We start from the raw sequence: 18,916 nt of genomic DNA, 5'->3' as shown, positions 1-18,916 counted from the left end.
CCACTCCACTCTAGGTGAGAACATTCTTCAAGCTTGACTGGCGACTGTGCCTTTCCTTTGGCCCCAGCTATAACAACTAGTTCTCCCAGTATGTACTTCACTGAATGTGTGGTTATTATTTTTAGGTCTTCTGTGGTGATTCTAGAAGAAGAATAACGGAAAATTTACAAGGTACCTTTTTAAAAGCCAGCAACACTGATCTTCAAAAACAATGCCACGTTCCAGGTTGCCATGGGGCTCTAAGAAACAACACCCAACCAAATAAATCCAAAAACAATGAAAAGGAGGGAAACTCTTGGGCCTAACCTTGTCGCACCACACAAAGACTTTCGTAGTTGCAAAAATTTTCTTCGAATTTAACCAAAGTTTATTTGGTGAATTCTAGTATATTATGTATATCTATTGATAGGGAAGTCAAAGTAGTCTTGCTAGGTGGTAAGTACCAAATAGATTCATGCTTTGTCTCTCTTCATCAACTTCAGAAATTCCATAACCTAATACCAAACATATTGTTTTCCTAGCAGAAGATTATACTCAAAACTTTATCTTTTAACTTAAAATCAAAATCCATTTCAGCCAAGTATTTTTCAATAGATTGATGAAGGTGAGTGTAGTACCTAAAGGCTGCCACACTGAGGCGTGTGGTGCATTGTTTTGCGACTGGCTTTCAGATCACAACTACTTAAATCTTCCTTGTAAGCAACAATAGTAGTCAAGAAATTGAACTTGGAAAGCCCAGATCGAACCTGATTAGTAGGCATCTCCTTTTCCATGTGTATGGGTGGTGGGAGTTGATTGCTAAAAAGAGTCTACCTATTAGAAGGAAAGCATACCCCCATGTTCTTCACGGTTATCATGTGTTAGAGTAATGGGAAATAGAAAGTCACATGATCATCTTTTTTCTAGAAACATCACCTAAACCATAAAAGAGAAAGCATCTATGTCCTATTACTTAAAGCACTGAAGCAAGGAGGTCTCTGAATCGTCCTCTTCAGCACTGGACAGTCATCACACTGTGATCATTCTCATTTTGTCTGACCAGATGGAGAATGGCTGCAATTCTTAGAGAGTTAAAAAAATCACAAATATAGCATATGCAATATGATGACACCCTGTTTATTTGTCAGACGAAGAACATGTTCTGCAAGTCTTGGAAATTAGATCCACTCCAGAATAGAACACTAGAGGACAGCTTCCTTAGTTAATGTAGTGTTTGGAAATGAAGAACTTTAAAATGAAGCCATGTGAGGACTTCCCTGGTGGCGCAGTGGTTAAGAATCCACCTGCCAATACAGGGGACACGGGTTCGAGCCCTGGTCCAGAAAGATCCCACATGCCACAGAGCAACTAAGCCCGTGTGCCACAACTACTGAGCCTGTGCTCTAGAGCCCGGGAGCCACAACTACTGAGCCCGCACGCCTGGAGCCCGTGCTCTGCAACAAGAGAGGCCACTGCAATAAGAAGCCTGCACACCACAATGAAGAGTAGCCCCCGCTCGCCACAACAAAGACCCAACACAGCCAAAAAATAATTAATTGATTAACTAAATTAAAATGAAGCCATGTTAATGTCCTAAAAATATATAAAACATTTGACAGTTACAAGAAAAAGTGATAAATCTAAAATAATTGAGTTTTTAAATACAGCTCAGTGATTAAGACAGCAGACAGGAAAAATTTTTAGTAAGACTATAGATGATAAGGACTTCCCTGGTGGTCCAGTGGTTAAGACTCCATGATCCCAATGCAGGGTGCCCGGGTTCGATCCCTGGTCAGGGAACTAGATCCCATATGCATGCCACAAGTAAGAGCCCGCATGCCGCAACGAAAAAACCCTCCATGCCACAATGAAGATCCCACACACAGCAGCTAAGAGCCGGCACAGCCAAATTAATTAATTGTTTTTAAAAAATTTTTTTAAAAACAGTGTAATTAATAAGCTTAATCTAATAAACACATACTAGAATCCATACCCAATAATTAGAAGATGAATCCTGTTTTCAAGCACAACTGGAACCTTTGCAAAAATTGACGATATACTAGGCCGTAAAACAAGGTTCAAGGGATACCAAAGAACCTATATCACATAGACCATATGCTCTGGCTGTAATGCAGTTGTTAGAAACTATTTATAAAAATATGACTCAAAGAAAACTCACAATTTAAAATATAAAAATATTTATGAAGAGCTCATGGTTTAAGGAAATCAAAGAAATTTTTCAATATTTACAACTGAATGGAAGTAAAATTATATGTCAAAACATATAAAATGTAGCTAATATACTACTGAAGGGGAATTTATAGTTTTAAATAAATATATTAGAAAAGAATAAGGTGTCCAAATGAATAAGCTAAGCTTTCAACTCAAGAAATTAGAAAAAGAGTCAATGAAAGAAAGAAACAATAAAGAGCGGAAAGCAATGAAACAGAAATCAAAGGTACATCTTCCCTACCATATCTTTATCTTTATATTTAATTCATTTCTGCTCTAGGCCTAGATGGTTTACTCCCCAAATAATAATAGAGTAATATAACCCTGATACCAAAGCAAGACAAGGACAAAATAAGAAAGGAAATTATAGGCCTATCTCACTCAAAAATATAGATGTAAATATTAGCAACCTTAATCCAGCCAACATAATAAGAGTACATATCATAACCAAATTGGCTTATCCCAGGAATACCAGGATGATTTAATGATAGAAAATTACTTATGGAAATTGATCATAACAGCAACTATATGATGATGTTAATGCATGAAGAGAGATTATTTGCTAAAATTCAATATCCATTAGTGACCAAAAATAAACAACCTAATATAGAATGGAACATCTGTAATGTACTCGACCTCGGTTTCAAAATTAATGTAAATGGAGAAGAGTCAAAAATAGCCAAGACAGTTTTGAAGTGGGACAGTTTGGGGAGACATCCTGCCAAACTCAACAGATTCTATGTAAACCATGGTGTGGTGTTGGTGAATGGATATAAACCAAAGTGCATTAGAGCAATTCCACCCTTGAAAGAAAACTTGATACTTGACAGAGGTCGTATACTACTACCTCACTGGGTAAAAGACGACCCATCCAAATGAGTACAGTAGTGCAACTGGGCTTCCACAATGGAAAAATAAATTAATAAATCCCAACTGAGGGGCTTTCCTGGTGGTGCAGTGGTTATGAATCCGCCTGCCAATTCAGGGGACATGGGTTTGAGCCCTGATCCGGGAAGATCCCGCATGCCGCGGAGCAACTAAGCCCGTGTGCCACAACTACTGAAGCCTGCACGCCTAAAGCCCGTGCTCTGCAACAAGAGAAGCCACCGCAATGATAAGCCCTCGCACCACAACGAAGAGTAGTCCCCCCTCCCAGCAACTAGAGAAAGCCTGCATACAGCAACGAAGACCCAATGCAGCCAAAAAATAAATAAATAAATAAAAACAAAAAAATCCCAACTGAATATCATGTAAAAAATATCATTTCTGTGAGGTTTAAGGCCTACATTTAAAATAAAACTTTAAAAGGGCTTTTTGAAGAAAATACAAGATAATAGATTTATGATATTAAGGCAGAGATGGGTTCTTAAATAAACTTATACATTTAATGTTGATAAAATTAAAGACATATATCAGTACAACAAGGACATAATGAAAATAGGAAGCAATAAGCTGCAAGAAAGGAAGATGTTCATAATGCGTATAACCGAAGGATTAATATTCAGAGTATAAGGATGAGAGCTTAATAGAAAAAAATGGGCAAAAATATGAGTGAGCAATTTATACAATGGCCTGTCATTATATTAAAGCTTTTCAATATAAATTATAATCAGGGAAATATGAAGTAAAACAAAATATAATTTCATACCCATTAATTTTTTTTAATTGAAATCTTAACAAAACCAAGGGTTAGTAAGTTGTAGAACACTGGGAACTCTCATTCACTGCAAATGAAAGTATTTACCGATTTAGACAGAAAATGGCAACATTTATTAAAGTGGAAGGTATGTAAGTCCATGACCCAGCAAATTATTCCTAGATATATATCATAAAGAAACTGTCACACATGTCTAGGAGAAATGTGCAAGAATGTTCACTGCAATCTTGTAACAATGAAATATCAGAAGCAACCTAACTGTCCAGCAACAAAATAAGAGATAGATATATTGTGCATTTACCTATAATGGAATGCCATATAACAGTTAAACTGAATAAATCATCAAATTAATAAGTGTCAAAAACATAATATTGGAGAGAAAAGCCAACTGAAGACTGACACATCATGATCGCACTGGCATGAAATTTCAAAGCATATACATATATTGTTCATGAATCCATATGTATGAAGCAAAACAGAAAATCATGCACGGAAATGATGTCAAATTTAGGATACTGATTGGTGGAGGGGAGGAAAATGGGATCTGAGAGTGATAAAAAGGGAGCTTTAGTTTTATCTATAATGTCTTGATTTTCTTTTAAAAAGATTTGATAAATATGGCAAGATGTAGTTGGTGGGCACATGGATGACATATTCTTCTCTGTATTTTTTCTGTTTGCTTAAAGTATACTGTAATTTTTAAAAAGGAAGATCATAATATTCTCTCCAATACAAAAGTATGGCAGTCATTTGCACTGGAGGGAGAGAAGGCAGGATAAGATGAGAAAGTCCCCATGCAAGTCTCCAGCAAGTCTGGCGCTTACGTGGTAACATGTAACACCCTTTCTGTGCTTGGAAGAGGGGAGGCTTCCCCGTTAGGACTGAGACAAATACACCATGGATCCCAATGCTAGGAGAGGAGAGAGAGAAATTACCATGACTTTTTCCTTCCCCTTTGTTCCTGCCTTGTTGGTCCCAATCTCTTTCCTTGAATCTCTTCTTCTCTAGAGTGGCATGGAAAGCCACAACCCCGTAACTTTAAGGGAGGATTATTAGCTAATCATACTGCTTTGTCTCTGCCATCCCCACCAGGAGACTTCCTCCAAGCTTTGGAGGACCTCTGTTTATTAGAGGAAAACAAAATTCCAGGGTATATACAATCACATACCAGAATTTTCCCCTAGTTTGAGGCACTGGACTGTTAATAGAAATTCAAGCATGTATGAAAGTTCTACTGAAGCTATTTGGCCAACAAATTATTGAGTCTTAAATAAAGGAGAATTGTACTGAGTGAAGTAAGTCAGAAAGAGAAAAACAAATACCGTATGCTAACACATATATATGGAATCTAAAAAAAAAGTGGTCATGAAGAACCTAGGGGCAGGACGGGAATAAAGACGCAGACCTACTAGAGAATGGACTTGAGGGCATGGGGTTGGAGGGGAAGGGTAAGCTGGGACAAAGTGAGAGAGTGGTATGGACATATATACACTACTAAATGTAAAACCGATAGCTGGTGGGAAGTAGCCGCATAGCACAGGGAGATCAGCTAGGTGCTTTGTGACCACCTAGAGGGGTGGGATAGGGAGGGTGGGAGGGAGATGCAAGAGGGAGGAGATATGGGGATATATGTATGTATAGCTGATTCACTTTGTTATAAAGCAGAAACTAACACAACATTGTAAAGCAATTATACACCAATAAAGTTGTTAAAAAAAAGAATTGTATTAATGTTTATCAACTTGTTAATACCATAGGTATTTAAATTATATTTAATAAAATTGTATTTAACTCATGTCTTATATTCTTGGATATATCTCTATTTTCATTACTATTTCTAATATAGTGATAGTTTCTAATAATAAATTGTATTATTGGATTGCTCACTATGAACAGAATTCTCACTGTGTAAATACAGAATGCTGCTTATGATGGGTTCAGAAATTCTACTTAACTGGATGTAAAAGAAAATTAAAATTTTAAGTATTGAATTTTCCAAAGCAAGATATATGTATAATTTAAGAATTATTTTACTTTTAATTGTGTTTTAATATGGTTAAAATTCAAACAATCCAAATGGGTATAAAAGGAAAGGTAATACTCTTTCCCATATATTGTCCACCAGTCCCCCTCCCCACGGCAGCCACTGTTACAAATATTCTATGTGTTTCTCTAAGGTCCTTTACAAATAGACAAACATGCGTCAAAAAGAACTTTTTAAAAAGTCCATTCCATAGGAATGGTATTTCAAAATGTTTGTATTCTTAACTCGACTTAGCACATTCAATGCTCTTCTTTTGAGGCCAAATAGTGCAGAATCTTCAGACTTGGGGTCAGACCCAATCACAAGAGTGAGATTTCAAAGGAGGCACGATAAAGGTGACACAATAAATAATTGTCCATTAAACTTTTTATAGGAAAGTCAGGAGAGAATAGAGTGTCCATGCAGTAAGTTCCAAGACTTGAGTCTGCTACCAATTAGACAGAAACAATTAAGTGACATAACTAGCTTGTGTTATGATGTATCATGTAAGGATATCAAAATATTTAGGTAGTTGTTTTGTCCACAATAGAATGGAATCTTAAAAAGAACCGATTATACAAAAGCATATTTAAATTGTTGCTTTCTTAATCATCCTAAAGTTTAGCGAGATCTGAAATACTGCCAGAGGCTGCCCAATTAATGTGTTTTGCCACCTTTGCTAAAATGTTATCAGTAATAAGTAGCCTGAGACAAAATTCTCAAGAAAGAACACGTGATGTCAAAGAATACAGGCTCACGGGCCCAGCCGCTCCGCGGCATATGGGATCTTCCCGGACCAGGGCACGAACCCGTGTCCCCTGCATTGGCAGGCGGACTCTCAACCACTGCGCCACCAGGGAAGCCCTAGCTTGTTACTTTTTAACCCAACGTATTTGGTATTTCCCATGGATAAAAAGGATTTCTCATGTTTATTTTCAAAATCTGCATTTGGGATCAGTTTGTAAGAAAAATGTCACCTTTGTCTTTTAGGCTCTTCTAACATATAGGAGTGACCCAACCATGAGAAAAATGTTGAATCATCTGTATTTCTATATCATGCCTGTGTTTAACGTTGATGGATACCATTTTAGCTGGACCAATGTAAGTCACTTTGCCTATCCAACTGAAAAAATCATGGAAAACAGTCCTGAAACAGGAAAGAACCTTGGTGGGCAGCTAGCCTAGTGCTTCCGCTCAGAGCTACAAAGGAGACTTCCACTCCCTTCCCCAGCATAGCAGCAACCTTTTGATTTCCTTTATATGTTTGGCTTTGTCTAAGATTTCATGTAAATAAAGATTTCTCCTTCCAAATAAATTGTGAAAAAAATCACTAGTCCAGTCCAGCTCACTCAATTTTGCCTGTGAAGAAATAAGGGCAAGAGAAGGTAAGAGAAAAGTTTGTGGCAGAAATTGGACCATGAACCTGAGTCTCCGATGCTAATCCTGTCCTCTTCCCACGACCTGGACTTTATTCCCAAGGGAACTCTCCCTCCCCCTCCGAGCTGTGATTCATTCACTGAATGAGCTACTAAAACGCATGGGAATAACCTCTTAAGTGTTTTTTCTGCACCTCTTTTTTTCATTACATCTAGGATCGATTTTGGAGAAAAACAAGGTCAAGGAACTCAAGGTTTCGCTGCCGTGGAGTGGATGCCAATCGAAACTGGAGGGTGAAATGGTGCGGTAAGTTGGGGATTAATAGGGATTCAGATCCAAAGGTATCCATATCTTTCACTCTCAAAAATGATGAGCCCACTGGGACTCCAACGTAAGACTGATGTCTTTGTGTATGTGAAAACCTCCTACGTTGTACATTGTAGCTATAATTTGCAAAAGAAAATGAAAGCATTTTTATAAAAGTATGAAAGAATCAAGGATTTAAATCTGTCAACCCAATCCTGAAAATTTAAACACAGATGTAAAAGCAGAAAACTAAGGAATATTTGTCATTCAGAAACTAAAACATTTATGTGGTATAAATCCAGTGGAATGTATTCATTCTTTCACTGAGAGTAACACTGATCCTGCCTTCATCTGTCTAAGATGATCAGAGCTGCCAAATCCTTGTCTAGAACCTACCAACCTGCCAATCATACACTGATTGACCACTCACATGGCGAATGTATTTCCACTACATTCCGTGTTTCATAATAGTTACCTTTCAAGTAAGGAGAGGATGTCATTTTAAGGAAGGAAACTCTTGTGGCAAAATAAAGAAGCAGGTAATAGCAAAAGAGAGAGAAACAGAAAATTAGCCATAGCTACATAGAAGATGGGTAGTATACCTCTCCCCATCTTGGGTTTTCGGCTGGAGCTCTTAAACAGAAAGACAGATTAACGAGAGAAAAATGGTTTATGAATGTGCACTGCACATGTCACATGGAAGAAACCTCATGAAAAGTAACTCAAAGTGGCAACTTAGAACACCAGCTTATATAGTGTCTTCAACAAAGAGCAATAAACTTGTAGAGAAATGATAGTACAAAGGAATACAGTTTTAGGTTTCCAAAGGCAGCCAACTGTGGGAAGGTAAATATATGAGAGCTAACTAATGCAGGAAGGTTTGTTTGCTGATTCCTGTGGTGCTGTCTCTGGGTTAAGAGTCTGTCTCCAGTAGGAGAATTTATGTCCTGTCTTTAGGCAGAAAAGGCGAGAGTGGAGAGAGCTTTTCCTGCATTTCCTGCTGCTTAATTGCCTTGGGCTCGAAATAATTTTTATGTCAAAGAGGCATATTTGGGGGGTGACATATTCTGGTTTCCTCCGCTAGTTATTGTACTTGGCAACAGCGGGGAGGGAAAGGAGAAGTTACCCACGTGCAGTTCTAAGGAGCTGCCCTTTCTCAGTGTCCTTCCTTAGCCCCCTCAAAGTATAACCGTTGTGTAACAGAAAGTCTTCTGTGAGTCTCTTAGAAATGAAGCCCAAGACAAAAGCCCTCCTTCTATGAGGCTTTGGTTCTATACTCGATGCCACTCTTCCCATCCCCACCAGCATCAGGTGGAATAACTGCGTGTGGCTGAGACTTCTTGCACAGAACCCTCCAGGCAACCTCTTGAATCAGTTAGAATTGGTAAATCAGAATATGGTAGAGCAGAAACAATATGGTTCTAGAATATGACAGATACATGGTTTCATTCTACCATTATTAGCTCAATGATTTGGAAGATTTTCTTCAATCTACCAAATTAATAATAATACCCAGCTCATAGGGTTCTTACGGAAATTAAAGGACTTTACATCTGTTTAATGACTGATTCAGTCCTAGCTCCAAAAAGGGGTCTACATCTCAGTGACCCAACCCTTCTCCCCCACCCTCCAGAAGAGTCAATTCACCTCTGAGCCTCAGGTCAGTTGTTTGTGAAGCTACCTCTTTCCTTCAGGAGAGGGTTGTGATGACGAGCCATGAGGTAAGCTTTGAGGTGTTTGCACTTATGAGAGAAGGAAAAGCATTGCATAAATACTATAAAGGGGTATTATTGATGGCTGTTTAGATTGAGAAATTTTTTTCTTCAGCCTGGACTGAGACAGCAAACTTGTTCAAATTAACTCCCTGATACCACTAACTTTTTAAAAATTCTCTTTTGTCCATCTCTGAGATGGGGCCATTTTGCATGCTCATAACGATGTGTCCCGTTTCACTAGCTGGCAGGTACCCACATCCATAGGTGTGTCACGGGCGTGATACCCACAATCACCTGAGTACCAGGAATGGTAACTGAGCTGAGTCATACTAGCAGGCCAGCCAGCTCTGCCGGTGTAAAGCTACACTCTTGTTTATATACGGTTACAAAGTAGTGGCTTGCTTCCCTCTGTTCTTCCTTTCCCCAGCCTGTTTCCTTCATACATATACCTTCTTTGATTTCTTAGTTCCAAACTGTGGTCCCAACTGGAATTCCTTTGATTCTCCCCATTTATGAATCATCCTGATTCTTCCTGTGAGTCAGCACTCAAGATGAACAGGGGATTTTTGTCAAATGTCAGTTGCAAAAATGACCTTGATAGACCGTTGTAAATGATGTAGGAATGCAGGCTGCCTGGCTAGGCCCATCTCCTTCCCCACAAGGTCTCCTAAATAGATTCAGCTAACCTGACAGGCAGGCAGCTGTGACTCCCTCCCTCACAGCATCAAATCCATCTCCCCACAGCTATTTGCCTGGTTAAGGGGACAGTGAACCTCACTGAGGGAACCACTCTCAGATCAAGGGTATTGAAGTAAATGAAATCCCTAAGTGAACCTCCAAACAAACATCCATAATATAATTGATATAGAAATGCCCAGGACCACTGAAAACACTATAGAGTCAACACTGAACTGACAAAAACAAATGTTTCTTTCTCTGAAATTGGTGAGTCTCAGACTTAAAGAGGAGATCATGAAACTGCTTTTAATCATGAAATCGTCTGAGGACTCGCATATGACAGCGTGAAGATTTAGTGCATTCAATGTGGAGTAGGCAGACAGCTTAGAGCACACACATGGAAACAGGAACATTTTTCCAATACTTCAGCGCTCCCCCTGGGAGCTTTCAGGCCATGAAATACATATTAGTGCTCTGAAAGCCCAGCAGAGGGACTCAACAAGTCAGAGTAGTGGTGGGAACCAAGAATAGATAGATAAATGTCATTCATTTACCAAAGTTAATTGAGCACATACTCTCTGCTAGACCCTGTATTGCTGTTTCTTCCTTCCTCTGTGCACTCTTTTTAGAGGGCACTGTGAGCACAGATTTTTCCAAATTGGAATAAATCAAGGAGAAAAGCAAAGGGTTTGGATGACATTCGTACTAAGCTTCAACCTGTGAATAATTCAAGTGTTGCCTGAACGTAAATTACTATTAGGACAACCTACACATGCGAGAACATGTTTGCAAATCATTTATTCTGAGAAGGGACTCAGAATATCAAAAGAACTCTTACAACACCACAATAAAAAGGCAACCCAATTTTAAATGCACACATGATTTGAAAAGACATTTCTCCAAAGAAGATATACAAATGGGAATAAGCACATAAAAAGTCGCTCAACATCATTAGCCGTCAGGAAAATGCACATCAAGATACCACTTCACACCCACTAAGTGGCTATAATCAAAAAGACAGACAACAGCAAGTGTTAGTGAGGGTGTGGGAAAAATTGGAACACTCATACTTGCTGCCAGGAATGTAAAATGATGTGACCACTTCGGAAAAATGTTTAATAGTTCCTCAAAAGTTAAACAGAGAGTTACCACGTGACCTAGCAATTCTATTCCTAGGCATATACCCGCAAGAAATGAAGACATGTGTCCATACAATACTTGTACATGGATGTTTATAGCAGCATTACTAATAGCCAAAAAGTATAAAAAACCCAAATGGCTATCGACTGATGAACAGATAAATGAAATATGGTATATCCATACAATAGAATATTATTTGGTCACAGAAAAAGAATTAAGTACTGATATATGCTGCAACATGGATGAACCTTGAAAATACGCTAAGTGAAATGTCAGTCACAAAATAACAAATATTGTATGATTCTATTTATATAAAATGTCCAGAATAGGCAAATCCGTAGAGACGGAGTAGATGAGTGGTTGCCAAGGGCGAGGGAGACGGAGTAGCGAATGCTAATGGGTAAGGGGGTTTCTCTGGGGAGTGATGAAAATGTTTTTTAATTAGATAGTGGTGATGATCGTGAATATACTAAAATTCACTTAATTGTACACTTCAAAAGAGTGAATTTTATGGGAGGTAATTATAACTCAATAAAACTGTTATAAAGAATTTTAATTACCATTTAGGACCAAATTAGGCATTTACTAAAATACAACTACTCTTTTTAGAACACTCAATTACCTAATATTGTAAATTACATGTAATATGGAGAAAACCATATTTTTGGGGAGCCCAATCACATATGCCCCTCTCTACATATGCCCTTCTCCTCTCAGTACCCCCTCACTCTATCAGAATAAGAGGGGTCTGTTTCGGTTGGGCAAATATTTTGCTAGATCACCTGAGATGAAAAGGGAAACTACTACCTAGTGGTTGTTTCCAGCCAATGTCTGTGAAAGTACAAGAGAAGTTCACGGCCTGCTTTCCAGTGAAAAAGGAAAGTTCCTCCAGAGGAGAGGAGAGTTCCTCCAGCTGAAGGGCTTTAGTTTTTAGAGAGCTATTCTAGCTAAGAACCTGGGCTGAATTGCTATAAAGATATAGGGAATTTCAGAGAACTGGGGGCGAGGAGAGGGAAAGAAAACAGAGGTAATGTTGCTAGGATATCTAGAAAGGGATTTCGAATTCCAGGATGTCTAGGGAGGATTTTAATTAACTTTTGCTGTGAAGTATGTAAATTCTCTTCAGTATGTATTCCATAACCAGCACCGCTGTTCATATTCGGTACAAGCTACTTTACTTACTAAGGCTTTGTGGAATTGGGTCTGCTATTTGGGGCTATGAGGAAGTGCTGAGTCTGACCTCCAGGTAAGCTCAGGGAGAGACCTGTTCCACATCGAATTTCCAGAGGCATGGAACTCACAACAGGAGTGCAAGTGAATTTACATCATCAGAGATTCACTGACAAGAGTTGGATAACTTTGGGCTCAGAGTGATGAATTAAACATCAACTACATGGTCAAACTAGACCCTTAAGATCCCCGTCAGCTCTGCTAAGGGTGATTCTAACATGTTACACGTAAACCCAGTTTTAAATTAAAACAAATGCATTGAGCACCTTCATTCTTTCCAGGATAGAAGATCACAAGGCTAAACTGCAAATCCCTCTAAGACTTCAAGAAAATACAAAAACTTTCATTTTCTTCTCTCGTGATTCAAACACATATTTTCAAGCTAATCCCCCACTAAAAAGAGCTATTTTATTTTATCTTTTGTAAAATCACTTTTAAATCCCATTTTTCCTAACCCAGATACTGATTATATGCAAAACTCACTTCATCTCCCTGTTTTATAGTTCATGTTTCTTGTGCAAAACACACCCAATGCTTTTAAAACTGAGCTTTTTGTAACCACAGATTAAATAATGTTTGGTATTGATTGTGTGGGTGTATGTGTACACAGAATGATATATTGTTTTATTTCTCTGATCATTCTTCTGGGTAAATATGTAAGAATTTACATGTGAATAACAATATCTTTATTTATAACATCTATTCCAACATCATGAACAAATATCTTTGTTGAAGCTTTTGAAAATGATGTTACAAAGTTTAAAAACCTTTTACAAATAGCTCATCTTCAAAAATCACTGAAGTAAATAATACAGGAAAATGATATTTTTGAAGCGAGGCATGATGGATGTGACAGAATTACTCCCTTGGCTCCTGGGACACTGAGCTCCTGGATTTTCATTTGGCAATGATTTTTAAGTCCAGTAATTTTATTGTACCTGCTTCAGCAGATAACCCTCCCATGCTGCTAAATCTGTAGGAGACCTCTAGTCTTACGCTGGACATACGAGTAAGGATTCTAAAGCTTTTATCAACTAATTCTTCTTCCCTTATGCTGGTCGCTCTTCAGCATTATTGGATTTCTGAGTTCACCAAAAACAAACTACATCTCTCTGATCATTTTCCTCCAGCTGTATCATTTGCATTTGACAAGTCGTATAATTTTTTTATTTTCATAAATTTCATGCGTATCTAATTGCTTTGAATGTTTTGGTCCTTGTTACTGTTTTTAACTTCACATAAGCACTACTGCATTGCTATCTTCCTTCTGGATCACTAATGTTAAATATTTTCCTGTTTCAGATTCCCACTTCCTTTCAATCTACATGCTTATTTTTAATCAAAACTCCTTTTGAAGTAACTTTTCTATTCCTAAAGCAATCTCTTTTGAATGCTATTCTTACATGCAGAAATAAGAAAACAGTGATATTCTTTTTATCTACCACTTTTTATAATGGTTTGAAAAGCTGTGATGTGCTGAATAATGACATGAGACACACGGGCAGTCACCTTGCCTTCACACTGTCTTCTAGTATAGCATTTCCCAAATTACACAAACCACACAAAACCACAGCATTCCCCAAGCCACACAAAATCCTAGTGAACTTCAGAACCCTAGTGGTCAGGAGAAATTATTAGGTGCCCCCCAAAATAACTATCTTCATCTATTCGGGCTGCTATAACAAAATACAGTTGACCCTTGAACAACATGGGGGTTAGGGGTGCCGACCTTCCGCACAGCTGAAAGTCTGAGTATGACATATAGTCTGCCCTCTGTATCTGTGCTTCCTCCAGATCAGAGGTCCTGCATCAGAGGACTCAACCAACCAGGGATCATGTAGTGCTGTAGTATTTACTATTGAAAAAAATCCACATATAAGTGAACCCATGCAGTTCAAAACCTGTGTTGCTCAAGGGTCAACTGTACAAGAGTCTGACTAGCTTATAAAAAACAAACCTTTATTTCTCACAGTTCTGAAGGCTGGGAAGCGCAGGATCATGGTACCAGCAGATTCAGTGTTTAGTGAGGGCTTCCTGGTTCATAGGTAATGCCTTCTCACTGGGTTCTCACTTGATGGAAGGTGCTAGGGAACTCTCTGGGGTCTCTTTGATAAGGTCACTAATCTCATTCATGAGAGCTCCACCCTCATGCCCTAATTACCTCCCAAAGGCCCCACCTCCTAACACCATCACATTGGGCATTAGGATTTCAACATAAGAATTTGGTGGGGGGGGCCACAGGACACAAACATTTAAACCATAGCAATAAGTGATACTAATGATGGTAGTATTTTTAAGTTGTAAGAAAAAAAGATTTTTTTTCACAACCTAAGAAAAAATACCAAATACATTTTATATAGTTGTCATCTCAGAGGTTATCAGATGAGTAACTAAATTCATTCATTAATGTATGCAACTACTACTTTCTGAGCTGGTTACTGGGAAAACAGCAGGAAACAAAAAGTCAGTTGTCATACATGCTATGAAGAAAATATAATGCCAGGAAAGTAATAAAGAGTGACATGGTGGGGGCGGGTTAACTGTTTTAGGTGGCATAGGGAAGACGATCTCATCTGATAAGATGAGACTTGAGAGTGAAGGAGGTCTGGGGAAAGAGCAGGTAGAAGGAACAATAGTGTAAAGGATTTGAGTTGCGAGCATCTTTGGTGAGTTTAAGGAAGAGCAAGGAGGGCTGCATGGCTGGAACTGAGTGAGGGAGGAAGGAGGAGGGAGGAGAGAAGGGTAGGAGATGGCGTCAGAGAAGTAGCCAGAAGGAAGCAATACACATTCAGTAGAAGACGTACTTCGAATTTTGATCTTTTCACAGGCCAGTGATATGCAGTACAATACTCTCCTGTGATGCTGGGCAGTGGCAGTGAGTCCCAGTCAGCCATGCAACAACTGATACACTTGCAACCATTCTGTACCCAGAAAACCACTCAGTTTTTCACTTTCAGTATAGTATTCAATAAATTACATGAGATCTTCAATACTTATTATCAAACAGGCTTTGTGTTAGATGATTTTACCCAACTGCAGGGTAATGTAAATGTTCTGAGCACATTCGAGGTAGGCTAAACTAAGCAAGCCATCATGCCCTGTAGTTTAAGTGTATTAAATGCATTTTCAACTTAACGATATTTTCAACTTATGATGGGTTTATCTGGATGTAACCTCGCTGAAGTCCGGGAAGATCTGTATAGACATGGTACAGTGGGGCTATAAAGGAAGAAGGAACCAGTTCTATTTGATAAAGTCAGAAAAGTCTTCACAGAAGAGATAATAGCAGATTTGAATATTAAAACTATAGTTGTCATCAGGTCGACTGAACTGCGGGGCAGAAGGTAAACAGAGCAAGGACTGAGAGTCATAAGGGCACTCCTGGTAGGGGAGACAGGTATGTTCTTGAGGAGAACATGCAGCATGAAACAGACTGGGTGTTGTGAGGACAGCAGGTGGCCCTGTGCGGCTGGAACACAGGATGGCTGGAAGGACCGGTGAGAGATGAGACAGGAGGAGGTCCCAGCGTATAGTTCATTAAGGACAGGCTGAGATACAGTGCTCTGCTGGGCTCTCTGGATTTTATTCTAAAAGGCGTGCCTTTCAAACTGAACTGAGGTTATATGTATATGGTATCACGTCCCAGAAAAATTCACAAAAAGCCATAGCACACCTTCAGGGCATATCAATTTCATTTGAAGATTTCAGAAGGAGAATTCATATTTTATGTTAGAACAAGCACAAATACATACTTAAGTAGACCAGACAATTCACATGAATTTTTAAAGTAAAATAAAGATTTCAAAGACGTTAGGGACTTATAGTCTATGTTGACTTTGCCTCTCAGGAGTATTTTGATGGAAAAGTTTGACCAACACTGGATAATTGGGGGCCTCTCAAGGGAAGGATCACTGCGAGCTTCTAAAGCTGGGAAGAAAATGACTGACCTCCGAGTGTCATTTGCAGGAGTGTCAGGCAAAGGACCGGTTAGTAAACTATAGCAGGACGCTCATCCAGGAGGGAGTGGCAAGAGTGGAGAGGAAAGGCACATACGAGAAATGTGGAAACAGCAGCATTCACTGGACTCCAGTGAGAGGTAGACGATGAAGTGAGACAGGAGTCTAGGATGATTTCATATCTGGCTGGAGTGTCTGACTGGTGGGTAGAGGTGTCATCTACTAAGAGGTAAGGATTTGGTGGAAAATATGAGTCCAGTTTGGAGCAATGGATCTGAAGTGCTTGTGGAAATCTAGGGAAAGATGTACAGCAGGTAGCTGGATACAGGCTTGGAGTATTGAAAAGGGTCTAGTCTGAACATATAGGCTTGTGGGTCCTTAGCACATCGAGAGTAATTGAAGCTTCGGGGACAGATCAGATCAGTACACATGAACAGTGAAAAGAGAAGCAAGTCAAAGCAGAACCTTAAGCCTGTGCATACCCTTTGGTCTCAGGATTCCATTTTGAAAACACATTATAAGGAAACAGAAAAAGTTGCTGACCACAATGTGATTTATAACAATAAAAGATTGAAAACAACCCAAAATTGAACAACAGGGCAATGGTTAAATACATTAATATATACCCATTTGGTGAAATTTTAGGAAGCCATAAAAATGGATTAAAAAGTTCATTTAAAAATAACAAGAAGGGAATTCCCCGGCAGTCCAGTGATTAAGACTCAGTGCTTTCACTGCCGAGGTTGTGGGTTCGATTCCTGGTTGGGGATCTAAGATCCCACAAGCTGCACGGTACGGCCAAAAAATTTTTTTTAATTTTTAATAAAATAAAAATAACAAAAAGCTTATAATATAGTATTGAGTCTGATTCTGGTCATATAATTATTTTTTCACTGTGATTACAATTCTATAAAACATAATGATGATTCCATATGTACATGTGACAGATATGTGTGTATGATATACATACATTTACATACTAACACAAGGGAAAAAAAGACTGGAAGAAAATATACCAAAATGCTGGGATTAGAGGACTAATGTTGTTTTTTCCTTCTTTTAAATGTTTTCTAAATTTAAATTTTAGAATTCCACTTTAAGGAATAAATTTGCCTTTAATAATGTATATTCTGTATTTATTTCTTCATACAACCTGCAAGTGATTAGCCAAACGACCAATTAAGCAACATGTTTTTTTAAAAGATGCATATATTGAAATGAATCACAGAGATAAGTGCCATTTAAATATATGATCTTATCACCACTATGAGACTTTAAATAAGGCCATCCTATTATATCGCTAAGAATTTAACAAAACTCATTAGAGGCACAGAAGTTATTCAACAAATTTATTGAGCACCTACTATATGTCAGTACTCTGTTTGGACGCTATTTTGGAATAATTTTTTCTTCATCTCAAGGAAACAGTTTCCAGTTTTCTTCTTCAAATGTATTTTTCTCTACTTATCTGTGTTCAAATGACACTTTAAATAAAAACAGCCTTTCTGGGACTTCCCTGCTGGTGCAGTGGTTAAGAATCCACCTGCCAATGCAGGGGACCCAGGTTCGATCCCTGGTGCAGGAAGATCTCAGATGCCGTGGAGTAACTAAGCCCATGGGCCACAACTACAGAGCCTGCACTCTAGAGCCCGTGAGCCACAACTACTGCGCCCACGTGCCTAGAGCCTGTGCTCCACAACAAGAGAAGCCACCGCAACGAGAAGCCTGCTCATCGCGACAAAGAGTAGCCCCCGCTCACCACAACTAGAGAAAACCCACGCACAGCAAGGAAGACCCAATGCAGCCAAATATTAAAAAAAAAATTTTTAAAACACCTTTTCTGACCATCCAACTTAGACCCATTGACCCATTCTTATAATTTTATTATACATCACAGTTCTCTGTGTTAAAAGATATAGAAAGAGAATAAAATTTGAAGGCTATAGGAAGACAGGCAATATTATACATTCCTGTTAAGAATGTGAATGGGTATAACTTCTGTGGAAGGGTATTTGGCAATGTCTACCAAAAAAAAAATGTATGTGTGTGTGTGTGTGTGTGTGTGTGTGTGTGTGTGTGTGTATACATACATATATTCACATCCTTTTGACTGAGTAATTAATTCTCCTTTTAGGAATTTATCTTATGGCTATACTCACATGTGTGGAAAATAACATATATACAAGGATATTCATTGCAGCACTCTTTCTCATAAGAGATTAGAAGCATCAAATGTCCATCAACAAAGGACTAGTTAAGTAAATTAGACTACAGTTATATAGTGAGATAGACAGAAGTAATCAGAATTAGACAGCTATTTTATGGACTAATATGGAAAAATCTCTAGGACTTTACAAGCACACACACAGTTGAACAGAGTAAGGTTTTAGATTAATATGTATAAAGAATACCGCTATTTGTGTAAGAAAGGTTTTTTTCACAAATGGGTATGATAACTCTGACTTTTTGCTTATAAATGCATAGACTAACCCTGGAACAGTACAAGAAAGTAGTAAAAGTGATTGCCTCTGGGGAAAAGAAAATGAATGGCTAGACAGATGAAGGAGGGAGCACTTGACAGGGCATAACCATGTACATCCACTGGCCATTCAAAAAAAACTAA

At 38.5% G+C, this 18,916-nt stretch overlaps 1 protein-coding gene across 1 annotated transcript in view; it reads left to right on the top strand.

The window, feature by feature from the left end:
- CPA6 (carboxypeptidase A6) overlaps window positions 1–18,916 on the top strand; it is a 260,891-nt gene that overhangs the window by 211,875 nt on the left and 30,100 nt on the right. Inside the window, exons 7-8 of the mRNA XM_060128192.1 lie at window positions 6,882–6,992; window positions 7,484–7,574. Coding sequence (XP_059984175.1) covers window positions 6,882–6,992; window positions 7,484–7,574 — 202 coding nt within the window. The remainder of the gene's footprint in view (window positions 1–6,881; window positions 6,993–7,483; window positions 7,575–18,916) is intronic.

This window comes from Lagenorhynchus albirostris, chromosome 17 (genome assembly GCF_949774975.1).
Source record: "Lagenorhynchus albirostris chromosome 17, mLagAlb1.1, whole genome shotgun sequence".
NCBI classification, from domain to species: domain Eukaryota; kingdom Metazoa; phylum Chordata; class Mammalia; order Artiodactyla; family Delphinidae; genus Lagenorhynchus; species Lagenorhynchus albirostris.
This window is presented reverse-complemented; position numbering and strand designations above follow the sequence as displayed.